Below are 16386 nucleotides of genomic sequence, written 5' to 3' on the forward strand. Positions count from 1 at the left end.
AAGAATACAAACACAATATTGTCACAGTTTGTGTTTTAATAGTCTTGTTTTCAGTTTATTATGTTTTCTTTCTCATGTTTTCAGGTTCTTGTCATGTTTCTCCACTGTCACGTTAGTCTCACTCATGTCACCTGTTTAATTGTCATCAGCTGCACGTCATCACTAACCACTCCCTCCACAGCATTTAGTCTCCTGGTTTCCTTTCATTCATTGCAGAATCCTCACTAACCCTTCATGCCTCAGTCACCAAAGCTAAGTCTAGTTTCCTGCCTCATAGTCATTAGTCATAGTTTTGTTTCAAAGTTATTTATTCATAGTCTTGTCTTAAGTATTTTTTCATAATCTTGTTTATTTCTCATAGTCTTGTTAATTCCCAGTTTGGTATTTTTGAGATCTGGCACTGTTTGCCTTTTGTTCTTGCTCCTCTTTTTGTTAATAAACCTTGTTACTTTTGAAAGAACTGCATCTGGGTCCTACCAACGATCCCTGACCGAAGGATTCTGCCAGCATGGACCCAGCAGTCTTACGCGCTCTCCAGACCCGACTCGCAGCCATGGACCAGACGGCTGCAGCCATGACCCAGACAACTGCAGCCATGACACAGATCGCTGCAGCTACGACCCCAACTGTGGTCCAGCCGAGCACTTCCACGCCTGAACCGGCCTTCATTCAGCCGGTCTTCACCTCGCCCGAGCCGGCCTTCCTTCAGCCGGTCTTCGCCTCGCCCGAGCCGGTCTTTGCCTCGCCCGAGCCGGTCTTTGCCTCGCCCGAGCCGGCCTTCTTCCAGCCGGTCTTCGCCTTGCCCCGGCCGGCCTTCTTCCAGCTGGGCTCCTCCTCGTCTCTGCCGGTCTCCGCCAAGGCCATCCTGCCGCGCCGCCCTGCCCCAGCTGCCCACTGCCGCCAAGGCTGTCCTGCCGCAGCCGCCCGCTGTGGTTCCTGCCACAACCACGACCATAGTTCCTACGAAAGCCTGTTGCCACGACCAAGCCTGCTCCGGCGGTCAGAGTCCCACCTGCCCACCCCAATTTAGGAACGTCTGGGAGCTGTTCTTTGAGGAGGGGGCTATGGGCATCGCCAGGGTGGGTCGGGTGGGTGCACATCCTCGCCGTTGCTCATGGCAGCCCAGGTGGGCTCATCGTGGTCCTCACCTGCGACTATGGAAGCCCAGGTGGGCTCATCATTGTCCTCGCCCACACCCATGGAAGCTCGGGCGAGCTCATCGTTGTCCTCGCCCACACCCAAGGAAGCTCGGGCGAGCTCATCGTTGTCCTCGCCCACACCCACTAATTCAGTTTGGTATTTTTGAGATCCGGCACTGCAGAGCCTTTTGTTCTTGCTCCCCTTTTTGTTAATAAACCTTGTTTGTATTTCCATCTTTTCTCTTCCATTATCAACTACATACACAGCAATGTTACCCAAAGTTTGATAAGCAAGTACATTACATCAATGAAACGAGTATCCAAAGAACTTGAAAGAATAGATTTTAAGGGTTATTTAGAGGCCCAGCATCTACAAATATGGTTGTTTTGTGAAGTTCAAATCACTCACCCTTCCTTGGGGAATCTCTGGTTAATCTCTACTTGATGGTGACTGATCAGTTCTGCTGTTTTAGCATTGAACACCTACACAGACAAACATTTGATAAGAGCCAAACTGAAAAAAGACATAATCTAGAACATTGAAGGTGACAGAAATATCTAAGAGAATTTATATTAACAAGAAAATAGTTAAGCTTAATTTGTAAAACCACACATCATTTGCATAACACAATACAAATTATGGACAAAAGACTGCAGCTTTTCTTTTGTCAGCCTCGAAATAAAAATAATTGAAAAACATGCTTTATTTATTCAAAAGAGAAATTCTAATGTTGCAGTAATTTTTTTAACCTCATAAATCGGTATCTGCTGTCATTATGTATGGTTATTGCTGCTGGTAGGAATGATCGCCTGTATAGCTGTGGTGCAGTGGAACTTGAAGATGCCTTTAACTAACCAAACTCTGTTTTATAACTAGACAATGTAGAAGGTGGGCAGTACTGTCCATTCCTCAACCACCTCCACCTTTTCTCCTAGGATTGAGACGGTGTCTGGTTTATTTCTGGTCCTCTTAAAATCCATAATATTCTCTTATTTTGTTTATGTTCAAGAAGAGATTGAATATTGTGATTATTACCACACCATGCCACAAAGTGGTAGACCAGAGACCAGAGAGGAGATAATAGTTATCGACTTATTCAAATAGACGTTAGCATTTCTTTTAATAAAGTAGTAGTATAAACCTTATGTTTTCATCATGAACAAAACACTTGAATTCTTTGAGGCACAGACTTGACAAATGAAAAAGAATATTCTTCATTAATAAGGTTCCACTTTTCTTGTATAGCAACTGACAGATCAACTTTATCACACTCCAAGTTCAATTGCCTTCTAGGACATAAAACATAAAACATATTCTATATTCTATTAATTCTGTAAATCTAACAGAGCTTTTATATCCACAGAGCCCCATGTAATGTGCCAAAGGTGAATCTTAGCAGACCTAACTGAGAAATCCCAGTTTTAGTTTAACAAGAATAATTTTTTTTCCCTTTGTCACAGCAGGGGACACTAAGTAACAAATAATTTTTCTCATTTGTTTCTTCAAGACCAAAAGATACATTTCAGAGGAACATCTGCCAGAATGGGGTTATACTGATGAGATATGCCTCTTTGACCACAGCGGTTCAAAGGCTACTTACTGGCTGGTGCTTAAGCCAGTTATAAGTTGGTTTTATGGAAGAACTACAAAATTATTTTCCACAGCCAGAGAACCTCCACAAAGTCATTATGTCACTCTTCAAACACTTCTTTGACCATCCCTCTTGCGCATTCTGAATTTGTTTGAAAGGACCACAGTGCATGAAAAAAAACACAATTACAATGTTTCTCTTGTTTTATCTGCAAATGTGTGTCTTAACATCACCATCCTACTTTATTAAAGCTTTTTAAAAAAAAACTGTTGGTGTTCATCAACGCTATTTACACTGACTGGTGTTTCCAAATGCCAACGAGTGTTTATGAACTGGGATACAAAGGTGATTTATAATATCAAAACACCTGACAATGTTAAGAAACACAGCTGCAAATGCAAATTAAAAACATTGCAGCGAACACTGATTGTGAATGCAGCTATATGTAGCACACTGGCTACTATTCACAGACACAACTTTACATCCCATGTTGAAATGTCATTTTATTTGTTTTTTCTTTGATTTAGAAGATACAATGCCACACTTGCTCTAGATTTCTACACATGGTGTTCAAATCAAATTTATTTATATAGCCCTTTACAATAGCCCAAAGGTACCCAAAGTGCTTTACAATAAAGTCATAAAACACAAAAACAATACATAAAAACACAATTTACAAAAGTGTTGTAATCACCCCACTGTTTGCATCTTTACCTAGGGATCTCTAACCGAAGCTGATGGAGCACAAAGCTTTGTCACAATTGCGAAATGTTTAAATCTTTTGACAGGTAAGAGGGGGCCAAGCCATTCATGGCATTAAAACAAACAACAGAAGTTTAAAATAAATTCTAAAACAGACTGGAAGCCAGTGGAGTGATGACAGCGCAAGTGTAATGTGTTCGCGCTTGGACTTGCTTGTTCAAAATCGGACAGCGGCGTTCCGCACAAGTTGGAGACGCGAGATTGAGGACTGGCTGAGGCCAACGTAAAGGGCATCGCAGTAGTCCAGTCTGGAGCTGATAAAGGGATAGATTGTCTTTTCGAGATCCTGACAACTAAGAAAAGGCTTCACTTTGTCCAAGAGACGGAGCTGAAAAAAGCTTGTGCTGTCAACAGAACTAATCTGTTTGTCAAATTTAAGCCTATTGTCAAATATTACCCCAAGATTTTTGACATGTGATTTAAGACTGGGGGCCAGAGTGCCAGAGTTTGTGGTGAGAACATTTACCATAAACTAGATTAGATTAGATTTCCTTTATTTTTCCACAATGGGGAAATTCACACGTTACAGCAGCAAGCAAGAGACAAAAAGAGGAAAGACAACACAGTAGAGTTGTCATGATAACAAAATAAGTAACCATGATACTATACCAGACAAAGTATCATGGTTCCGGGTATTATCACAATACTGCAGCCTTTTTTAATTATTATTATTTTTATGAACTGCAATGTTTTGTACAAGTTATAAATACTTATTAATTACTTATGTTGCCATGTGCATTATAAACATAATACTAATAGAAATAATCGACTTAGAATAACAAATCCACTGTCTTTTAAAAAATGTATTTGACAATAATGCTTCTTCTCCAACATAATAAAACAGAGGACAAAATACAATAAACAGGAACTGATTCCCTGTGAAAACTATATTTTTATGTATTTTCTAGGTGCTTTAACATCTTTTAACGCTTCATTCCTCAGCCTGTACACACAGAGCATATAGGCTCATATTAGGCAATTAGAAAATAAACAGGAAATACTAACCTGGTATTCGACATATAAACCTGGGTGACGACACTGCAGGTGTTTTATGAGGTTGGATGTGTTGCCTCCTTTGGCTCCTTTAGCTTGGTGGCAGCGCCTGCACAGTGGACGGCCATCGTCTATTGCTTTACCGTCTGTGCCTTGTTTAAACCCAAAATAGTTCCAAATGTGGCTTTTGGAGTTTGTTTTTAGTGGTGCCATTAGCACGCTGTGGCAGACTCACCGCTCAGGCCCGGTGCTTCTGCCATGGTGAGTGTGTGTGTGTGTGTTGTCTTGTGTTTGTGATCACTGTGCGCGTGTGTGGGCGAGAGAAAAATTTAGTTTTGAAGCGAATTTCTATCGAAGCGGAGCTGTCTACATGGAGTTGGTTCTATCCATCAGAAACATACGAACAGCCAATCAGCTAGCAGACAGGCGGACCTAGCATGCGGAAACAGCCTATCATATCCCGGAGGCCACCAGTAATAGGCAAACAGCCAATCATTCAACAGCTGTGTAGTTCGGTTGCAGTGGTTGCCGTGTGGGTTTGTTTACAAGGGAGTAGCAAGCGGTAAGAAGCCGGGAGGAGAGTCGAGGTGGCCGCTGTGTAGCGGAAACTAGCACCGTTAGTATAGTAATCCACGGTAGTACCGTTGTGTAGAATTTCTGGTATAGTAGGAACCGTAACGATTTGACACCGTGTACCATGGGTATCGTGCAACTCTACAACAGAGACATAGCAGGTAATACCACCAGTATCAGCAGTTGCACATGAGCTCGTAAAGATAAAAATTGCACATCATTATTATATTATTATTATATACATTATATACAGTGCTGTACCAAACAAAATGCATTCCGTTTTGCTATCATTTAGGTGTAAAAATTTCTGTGCCAGCCACTGCTTTATATTAGTAATGCAGTCCAGCAGCTTATTGAGTGCAGTATTTTTGTTCGGTCTCACAGGCAAATATATCAGCAAATCGTCAGCATAAAAGTGAAAGGACAGGTTGTGTTTTTTTACAATTGATCCCAGGGGTAGCAGATACAGTGACAACCGAAAAGGGCAGAGTATAGATCCCTGTGGCACCCCACAGGGCAGGGATGCAGCTGCGGAGCAGAGGTCGCCAATCATGACAGAGAATATCACTGGAGAGCGGTGCCACAGATCCCTACGTACTGCTCAAGGCGAGATACAAGGACTGCATGGTCGACTGTATCAAAGGCCGCTGTGAGGTCCAGCAGCACCAGCACAGTTTGACATTTTATTTGGTCTGGTTGGTCGCCTGAGTCCTCTTTAAAGGGGTCTTCATCCAGGATATTTCTTTCTCACTTTTGCTCAGTTTTATTAACTTGATATCTCTACTCCAAGTCTGTGGCTCATGCTGTTGGCTCTTACTGGAAAATAATTTTATTTTTGGAGCTCTCATGGTTACGTGAGATGAGCTTGTATGCCAATACATGAGTATCTTTATCCCATAGTGAGACATGGAAACTAGGGCTATGAATGAAAACTATAGGTCACTTGAACACACAGTTCACAGAGTGGCATGACTGAGATGTCTCACAAGAGGGCCCTTCTCAATGAGACAAATTGAAAAAAGGTGGTTTTCACAAATGATGTTATATTTTAGTAAAAGCTACTGAAGGATAGGTGACATTTGCATCGTGATCACCAACCAATCAGGTTTGGCATCATGAGATGAATGCTTATGAGAAACATACCCAGTGGGAGGTATGTATGGAGTGAGAATCCTGCCAAAACCTCGTAAGCGAGGAAAACGTGTTTCACTCGAGCAAAATGTGTTTCGCAAGCGAGAAAAACGTGTTCTTCAATTGCAAAACAATATCCTTCAAGTACAAAACAATTTCCTTCAGGTATGAAACTCAAATCTTTCAAGTACAAAACAAGTCTACAACTGTGAAAAACTGTCACGTGACTTTTGGCATGATCTTACTGCTGTCACGTGACTTTTTGCAGTAATTTACTGCGTGTCACCTGACTTTTGGCAGTAATTTTCCACTTTGCAGATCCATAAGCAAAGGCAAAATAATCCGTGCACAAATGCCTGTACTTCGCACTGTACAACAACAGGTGGCGTCAGGCTCCAGGTGAATCTGCCTTCAGCCGTCGACTTCCAGGCTTCTCATCCTAAGCGACAGAACGAACTGTTTCGCTTTTAGTGCAAACCGCTTTTTGAAGTAAGTTAAATATTTAAGCTATTTGATTGCTTCGACTAATGCAAACAAGAGCTAGATTTTACAACAATTTATAGCAAACCATGACGTTAGCTAAGCTAGTTTGTTGATACAAAAGGCATATTTTTTCAGTATTCTGTTAGCTGCTTCAAGAGTGAAATTAGTGCCTTGCAGGTTAATTATTAGGATAATTATTATTTCATATTGCAGGTCATTATTCAGTCAGCTGCCTTCAAGGCTGATTGTAGAGACTAATTCCTTGCAGGCTGATTATTAGGCTAATGATGATTATTAGTCAATACCATTGGTATGGTTTCTGATTCTCTTTTGTTTAGCAGAATCCTAGACAGGGTGGAGTCTTGTCACCCGCTTGAAAATGCAGGGCTGACGCTGCAGAGCGTCTTTTTGATTTTTGCTGACTGATGCCCACAAACACTCTTGCCTACACCACTGAATACTGATTAACACACTTTTCTTGTGTGAATTGATGTTTTTTATAAATAAATATTCCTTTTCCATTGAAAGATAATCTGGTTTCCCCTGTTTTGTTACAGCCTAGGAGCCAGACTGTGACATTCGCTCAATCAATCAATTTTTATCTTTCATATCGTGCCAAATCACAAGTCATCTCAAGGTACTTTACACATAGAAGAGTGTAGATATATATGTGTGTGTGTATACAAATACTCTGAAAAACCCAAAATTGTAACAAAAGGAGTCACAAGCCAAAAGTAAATTCAACAGTTTACTAACAAAATGCATCAACACGCATCAAAATTTGCACACATTCTTCAAATTCTCCAAAAAAAATCCAACGAGTTCCAACTACTCATCATCTGATGAGGCAGCACCTATATGAAAAGACAGATTTATCAGTGGGAAGTGAATAAACTTGCACACGTCTTCATTTAAACAATGATCAGCACCAATTATCCTAAATTTGTGCATCAGCACATGCATTAAAGACATCTTCAAACACAGCAAATAGGGCATACCCAAGACCAAGTGAGGCAGTGTTGAATATGGCACCCTGAGCTTGTAGGCTTTCGCAGCCAGCATTGATCATACTTCTTGAGGAAAGTAATGGATATCAATATTGGTTAAAACTTGTCAGTCTCTAAATACACTTTTGAAAATCACCTTCAATCATTAAATTTCTTAGGACTTTATCGTATTGTTTTGCATCTATGATACGTCCTTGTGTTTGTCAATAATTTTGAGAGGGGTCTGGATGCAGACCTCCAATGAAAAGATGTTGAGATGGTAGGCATGCTCTGTTTTATACTGAAGTTATTCTGACTACTTATGTTACTTATGCTCTGTTATTTTTACGTGAATAATAGTTTATGCCACTTTGTACAGTAGTTTTGCTATAGGGAAAATACCTTTTTTCTCTTTGTCTTTCCTATTGGACAAGTTTGTGACCATGACCATTTCTGACTGTAGAAAGTCAGTAGAGTGGGTGGAAGCTCTGGTTTGCATTAGTCGAAGAAATCAAATAGCTGAAATATCTAACTTAGTTAAAAAGTTTGCAGTAAAGGTAAAAGAGTTTGCTCGGTGGCTTAGGCTGAGCAGCCTGGAAGGCAGATTCACCCTGGAGCCTGGAGCCTGGTGCCACCTGTTGTTGTGGAGTGCGAATTATAGGCACTTGTGCATAGATTATTTTCCCTTTGCTTACGGAACTGCAAAGCAGAAAATTAGAAAATTACTGCCATAAGTCACATGACAGCGGTAAAATCCTGCCAAAAGTCACACGACAGCAGTAAGATCGTGCCAAAAGTCACGTGACAGTTTTTCACAGTTATAGAATTGTTTTGTACTTGAAAGAGTTGAGTTTCGTACTTGAAGGAAATTGTTTTGTACTTGAAAGAGTTGAGTTTTGTCAAGTTTTATGTTTTGATTATCTTTTTTTCAGGTTCATTGTTATGTTTTCAGGTTCCATGTTATTTTCTTGTCATGTTTTTTCCCCTGTCACTTAGTTTCACTCAAGTCACCTGTTTCTGTTCCACAGCTGCACCTCGTCACCAATCACCTCCCCACAGTATTTAGTTTCCAGGTTTACTCACAGTCATTGTGAAATTCTGACCTGACCTTGAATACCACGTTGCTTCCACAGTTTTGTCAGGTCAGGTTTTTGCCTCGTATTTACTCATAGTCTTGTTTATTCGTAGTCTTGTTTCATAGCCATAGTCTGGTTTTGTTTATCAAAGTTCAAGTATTTTTTGTATCTGGCTCAGCCGCGTCCTCCTTAAAGTTTTGTACTTGAAGGATATTGTTTTGAAATTGAAGATATATGTTTCTTTGCAAACCACACTAAATTTGTTTGTGAATTGTTGGGAGCGAGTGAAACACGTGTTGCTTGCTTGGGAAACACGTTTCGCTGAATTGAAACACAATTTGCGCGAGTGAAACACGTTTTGCTCTCTTACAAGGTTTTGGCAGAGTTCTCACTCTGTAGGCATATCCCAGAATTAGACATATCACTCAAGCTACTTTGAGAACACATACATCCATCTATTTTCTATACTCAGGGTCATGGGGACCGGAGCCTATCACAGCTGTCATTTGGTAAGTGGCAGGGTACAACCTGGTCCCCAATCACTCCGAGAGATAAGCAAATAATCTGAAGTTTTCATTATGTCCATTAGTTGTTTATTTTATGTAATAAAATACATCACATGAACTAAATCAGCCATCAACACTATTGATGTGGATCTCTGCTTTGCAAATTTAGAGCAACACCAACAACCTCCAAAGGAAGAGGTCAGACAGTGGAACACTGAAGTATTCCTAGAGCTTTACAACTAATATAATGCAACATAAGTAACTAGTTATTTAGGAAGTTTGGCAAGCTGAGAAAAAGTTAGTCAGCAACTGTATCAGTGGAAATATCAAAATGATAATGTATTCACCTTTAAAAAAAAAAAAAAAAAAAAAAAAAAGGCACCACAAAACATGTTGAGAAGAGCACCAAGAGGATTGCTGCAAATCATCGAGGTGGCTGGAATTCTGCCTTGGAAATATGGATTTGCAGTGTACATTATGTCCACCTGGTATGTGTGAGTTTTAGTAAAAATCATTGTATCATCTTGACAAACCTAGATAGGCTATTTAGAATATGCAGTATTTAGAATGCAGTATTCGTACATTAAATGTTAGAAAACTATAATTTTATCTCAAAGTTTGAGTAAAATAAACACTGTCAGAACTTGTCCATGTAGAACAAAAATATTGACTGTGTCACATCTGTTAGTTTTGTTATGTTAAGTTCCTGTTTAGTCTTTAGTTTTTGCCATGTTTTCCTTAGTTTCTCTTGCCCTGCCATCAGGTTCACCCGCATCGCCTGAGTTTTTCCCCTCAGCTGCCTTCACTCACCAATCACCTTCCTTCAGTCTTTCGTCTCCAGGTTTTATCATGTTCAGTGCCAGATCCTCACTATCATCAATGCCACAATTGCCCATGTCTAGTCTAAAAGTTAGTTCCCATGTTGCTGTTTTTTTTTTTGTTTTTTTTTTAAGTCAGTCAGGTTTTGTTTTTTTCCATAGTTTAGTTTTTTTTTGTATTCCGACTCAGCCGCACTTTTGTTGTTCTGTGTTTAAATAAAACAAGTTTTAGTTTAGAAATATCTGCATTGAGTCTTCCCTTCATCACGCCATGCACCACCACCACCCAATTTGACAGACTGGGGTTACATGACCCAAATTTTCCTGGCAAACCCCCTCTTTGGGGTACAACCTGAAATTCCTGATTATATGCTTTAGGCATTACTCTGTGAATTTTGCCAGGATACAATGATGTGCACATAAATATCCGGGAACCAAATATTTGCCCAGATATTCATGTAAGTGTTACAAAAATTGTTCTGTACAAAGTGACAGTGCCCTTTAATTTAAGATACTCCGCAATACATAACATTGAAAAAGCAACATGTTATTCATCAGGAATTGAAACTAACATTATAACCTCTTTATTATCATCCCATGCTTCAAAGATGAAGCCTTAGTTAGCCACCTCAGTTCCGTTTCAGACTTGCATTGAAATAATTTCTGGCAAAACCAGATACCTGCAACATAAATTTGCCAAGCATACATTTAAAAAAAAAAAAAAAGTACTTTTGACATTTTGACTAAAGTACACGGTATAAACACTGATTTAAGACATCTTAAAGCAAAGATGGTGTAGATTTCTTGAAATGCAGGAAGTTACAATTTTTACCAGGCCTGATTAAGCATTTAAAACCTACCTAATCTTACAGCATTAAAAGCTTAGACGTAGTATTAGAGGTCTTTATTTCCAAGAAAACCACTGTTGCTCCTATCTTTTTTATGTGTGTGTCAACTGTTGGCCATACTGGACTTACTTCTTCAGCCTATTTAACAAACTGAATGTCTCCGTTCACTGGTCGTAGACCATCCAACACTCCTCACATCGATATTCACCATGTGTTATACAGTAGTTGCTTGAGACATGTTACAAAGCTGAGAACTATGCTTTACTGAATTATGAGGATGGACTATTAAAACTACCTTTTTAGGGCAGGTCTAAAATCACAATTCCATCAAGCTTGGATTAAGTATATAATCACCTAGATCACCTTGCATTCCTGTGTTCTGTGTGCTGCCTTTAAATAATAAAAACCCTCTTGAAACCCTTACAACCCTGCTTCTGTGTCCTGAGTCCCTGGTAACCTGACAGTAAGCGGCACAAGAGTCTGGCATTTTGCCAGATGCACAGCTGTCAGACCCCCTCTGACAGTCTGACTGCTGTCAGAAACCCCGTCCCAAGCTTTCAGCTTAGATATAGAATCTTCCATTTTTGCAGTCAAAGCTAAATATAAAACAAACAGACTACTTTAAGGCAGAAGAGCAACTGCAGAACAAGCATAATGTCTAAGTCATAAAACCGACCTGTGGACTCTCGCACACTCCCTTGCTTGAGGCAGAGACACTGTCTGTTTTCCCTCATGCTTTTGCAGCGTAGTTTTATGTAGATCAGCGAGACTATATATGTTCTACACAAACGTGAAATACATTACCTATTCTATAAAATGAAAGAACATACAATAAAACACAAATACTACAGTGGTGACAAACAGTGAGAAAGCAAAAGGCATGCACTCAAACCAGTTTGAACCAGGTCTTCTTTCTGTTTGCACAATAAATGCGCAAATCCAGCAATACTGATTATAAAAATGCTTGAAATGATAGGAATCATACAGAAATGACATCTATAGTATATCAGAATATTTATTTTACTTTTTTATAATTAGGCTTGAACATCAAAGGTAGTGCGAAGGCCTATTGTATCTGTGGTGTTTATAATTTTTCTTCCTTTTTTTCTTCTCATTCTGTTCCTAAATTAATTGCTTGTTGGGGGCCTGAACATGCTCAAAAACTGTGTCAGCAATTTTGCCTACGACCTCAAAGGAATGTGTAAAATTATGTATTTTTGGGAAGTCTTGTTAATTTCAGGGAAAAAATTACTCCACCTGGCCTCGTAACTGCAACTCCTGAAGTTTCATGGAACTTGGCAATCTTGTAGAACACATCAAGAAAATCCCCTTGGAAGGTTGTCACAAAATGGTCAACAGGAAATGGGCCATTTTGATTAAAAGATGCTCAGAGGGACTCATGGGACTCCCCAGGGACCTTACATTTCAAAATAGATATTCAAATATCCCAAAAGGACAAATGCTAAAGTGATAGCTGTAATGAATTTTATATGGGACTGAACAAACTGAACATCTTTGCTCTGCTCTCTATTAAATAGGTCTCCAAAAAATACCTAACTGCAAGAAAATTGTGATGAAGCTGTTTGCCTCACAGAAAAATCATTAATGTGAATGGTTATTATTATATATTAATGGTTAATACAATATTGTTGCTATCGAGTGTGTATCTTGTGGTACTTGTGATTTTCATAATGTGTATGTTAGCCCCTCCAGTCAGTATCGCCACCAACCCAGTCCCATACTGAACACAACGACATGTCACACTGTTTCATCACCAAAACCTCAGCCTGTCGACACAGGAATTCACAGTTTGAACTATGAAACCAGTCAAAGTTATACATTTCTTTATATACATGTTTTGTGTTAAATGACAGTCCTTCACCATTTAAAAGTACTTATTCTTTTTTATTTAAGTAAGTAGATGGTACAATTGCACCATCAGTAATTGAGATTCATAAGGTTATATTTCTGTCACTGAAAAAAAAATCTAAATTCCCATTTTTAGATAAGCTGTATTTTCAATGTATTAAAAGTCTAAAAATAAACTATATATAAAGCTGTTTGCTGCCATTAACCCACTTCTAGGGCATGGCTCTGATTTATACAACTCTTACACAGTTCAGAATAGTAAATTTATTATTTCGAAATGGTAAAATAGCATTATTTTTGAGAACAGTAAAACAACATTTTGAAATTTCATAATGATACCATATTTTCCTTTCTAAACTTTTAAAGAATTGCCTATTGTTAGTAGCTATTTAAAATAACATTTGGATGCATGATATGACCTCTGAGTAGAATTACTGACGCTTTGGATTTGTGAAATGTCCTTTTAGACTGGAGGGATCATGAAAAGCATTAATATTCATAATACGTTACCCCACCGTAAAGTTCACTGTTTATACGCTCGCATTCAATCTTTTGTGGTATACCTAAGTGGTAAAATAAGTAAGTACATACCGAAGAAAAGTAAAACGAAGATACATTTTAAGGGGACCAGTTAGTCTGTGTAATTGACGCTCACCAGAAACCTCGTCGAGCTCGTGCCCTGGTCAATGGCAGCAACCAGTGGTTCCATCCTAATAATCGCTACTCTTAGAATACTTAAAAAAGAAAATAAGTAAATAAAATAATAAAAAGAGAGTAGGAGGGGAGGGGGGCGCTTAATACCACCAGTAGAGACCCGTAGGCTGGCTAAGTTCTCCGGAAAGCGTGTCCTGTTTTCCATTAACACTACTCCAACATCGTACCGTGTTCAGGGAACGATTGGCTGCTGAATAGTAGGTGTAGTTCAAGCATTGGCCAATCAGGTTTGGGGCAGAATCATAACGTTGGACTGGAACCCCTGTCATAAACGGTTGATCCTTAACCATTAGATAAGAAGTTTATCCAGTTGACACTGTGTCTTTTCTGTTTAAGCCGGAGATAAGATAAACCACAGTTGGATAGTACCTGCTCAAACCGACCTACTGGAAGAGGACAGGGGACACTGATATATTGCATCGCAACGATAGATTGTTGTGCAACGATCTAAGAGTTAATTAAGCCCTACTTAATTCGGCTATAACCCCTGAAACCACACAAACATACAGCCACACCTCCCTACCGGCATGGTGAATTGCAGAGCAACGTGTTCCCTCGACGCAGGACTTTGATTGCTCAATGAAGACGTCACACGTTCTGGAAGACTATAAATCTAGCTTAAGACCGCGCGTGTGTGTGTGTGTGTATGTGTGTGTGTGTGTGTAAGTATATATAAGTAGTAATGTCTAAGGTGTAATTAAAACAGGGGCATAAACCCCCCCCCCCCCCCCCCCCAGCCTCCGGTGGCGCCCCAGATGGCAGTGACCGTTCCAACTCCTTTATGTTTCTTCGCACATTAGAGTTGGATAAACGCAATTTCAGTATGCTTGCAATGTAATGTTGTAATGCTTGATTGACAATAAAGTTTAACTTTAACTTTGACTTTGACTATACCAAGGAGCCAACCTCTTCTGACTGATTACGTCAGCACGGCATCAGCACTACCAAGTGAGCTGCAATTAAATGTTTTCAATAAAGCATTTCACTGATAGATTTGTTGCAACTTTATTGCAGTTGCTGCTCCAGAACTGGACACACTGCTTGATGACTAGATCGTGTCATTTGTAGCATGCTCATATTGTCAAGGGCAGTTAATTAGACATACTGTAAATCAGTTTGGGCCTATCAAAGTTAGGATCAGATTCACAATCCCATTAATACTCAGACATTTGTGTATCATAATATTTTTGGTACTCAAACTTCAAACTCAGACTTTTTCCTGGATTAAAATCGGGTGGTGGTACTGTAACCTAACATCCCCCTACCCACCACCTGATTTTAATCCAGGAAAAGGTCTGAGTTTGCAGTCTGAGTATGAATGATTTGTCATGGGTTTAAAAACAATTTTCTGCAGACCCTCGCTCCTGAATGACCACTGCCATCAGAACCACTCAACCTCCTGGCATGTGTACTGCAAATGTTAACCTTAATATTGAGGTTTGTGGAGTTTGAAAAGAAAGAGACGACGTTTCAGTAAGTCTCTATTATTTATTCTTCTCTTTACTCCACTTAAAAGAAAACTATTAAAACTGACAATAACTGACATCAACTGACAGAACATACACTTCGTTTTCATGACAACAACTGTTGTCATGAAGACCAGAAATAGAAAGTTATTTGTGTGTGCCTTCTAATTCATCAGTGTCGCCACACAGCTCCCCCCAGAACACACATAATAACATCCCAAGTCGCAATATGCATAAACCAGCAGAAAACAAACAACAAAACAGTGTACACTGCAAAACATCAAGTATACCTGTTAGGCAATCTAACTTCCCTACCCCTATGACTATGCCTAATAGACTTTGTAGGTGAGGGAGGAACAGGTAAGGCCCAACATGAGAAATAGCCGTGGCGGGCTGGGCGAGCCAGCTCAACTGCGTTATCCTGGAACACGTGAGTGGGTTTCAAACGATCCACCGAAACTTGGTCCTGACCAGTCCCTATCTCGATCAGAAAATACTTCGGCCCCGCTTCCAGCACGCAAAAAGGACCGTCATATGGGGACTGCAGGGGAGAACGGTGTGCATCATGGCAGATAAATACATATTTGGCCGACATAAGGTCCTTGGGAATGTATGATTGAGGAAGGCAGTGGTGTGCCGCCACAGGTGAGAAAACTCTGGCCTCGCTCTGTAATCCAGACCTCCCCATGAAACTAGGGCCCAAACCCGGAACACTAGAAAGGAACTCCCCTGGGACCCTCAAAGACTGACCGAGAACCAACTGAGCAGAGGAAGAGTGCAGGTCCTCCTTAGGACCTAACAAAACCCATGGCAACCTGTCCACCCAGCTACTGTCAACTAAAGATGCACGGAGAGCAGCCTTCATAGTACGATGAAACCGCTCGCACAGTCCGTTGGCTTGTGGGTTGTATGCAGCGGTCTGGTGAAGTTTGGCCCCCAAGCTCCCAGCTACCACGTTCCACAACTCAGAGGTAAACTGCAAATCCCTATCAGATGTCAGGTCCAAAGGAACCCCAAACCGCGACACCCAGGAATAGATGAGAGCTCTGGCAACCTCTGATGACGTTGTGGATGACAGGCGAACTGTCCACCATGGTCAGGAGGTTAGTAAAACCTCGGGATGGGGGAAAAGGGTCAACTAGATCAACATGATCAACATGAACATGTTCAAAACGTCTTTCAGGAATCAGAAAGGGCCCTAAAGGAGCTTTAACGTGACGTTGCACCTTTGCACATTGGCATGCTATGCATGTAGAAGCCCAAGTTTTAACGTCCTTCCTGAGGCTGGTCCACAAAAACTTGGCACCCACCAACTTAACTGAAGCTTTAACCCCAGGATGTGACAGGGAGTGAACTGCATCAAAAACACGGCGGCGCCGGGCGCAGCTTGTCCATTGAAACGTCACAAAGGAGTGTCACACCGCCATTCT

At 40.4% G+C, this 16386-nt stretch overlaps 1 protein-coding gene across 3 annotated transcripts in view; it reads right to left on the reverse strand.

Moving 5' to 3' along the window:
• Nucleotides 1–13625, reverse strand: part of LOC140319000 (glycerol kinase-like) — a 48522-nt gene extending 34897 nt beyond the window's left edge. For 2 of the 3 annotated variants that reach the window (XR_011917935.1, XM_072396511.1), the window contains exons 1-2: nt 13432–13625; nt 1549–1622 (exon numbers count right to left, since the gene is read on the reverse strand). Coding sequence is in view for 2 of the 3 variants with exons in the window: in XM_072396511.1 (XP_072252612.1) it covers nt 1549–1622; nt 13432–13485 (128 nt within the window). In the remaining variant the exon portion in view is untranslated. The remainder of the gene's footprint in view (nt 1–1548; nt 1623–13431) is intronic. The other variant, XM_072396510.1, reaches the window with a different exon arrangement.
• Nucleotides 13626–16386: the final 2761 nt, after the last annotated feature.

Source organism: Leuresthes tenuis, unplaced genomic scaffold, assembly GCF_036924035.1.
Source record: "Leuresthes tenuis unplaced genomic scaffold, fLeuTen1.0.hap1 SCAF_12, whole genome shotgun sequence".
Classification (NCBI taxonomy): Eukaryota; Metazoa; Chordata; class Actinopteri; order Atheriniformes; family Atherinopsidae; genus Leuresthes; species Leuresthes tenuis.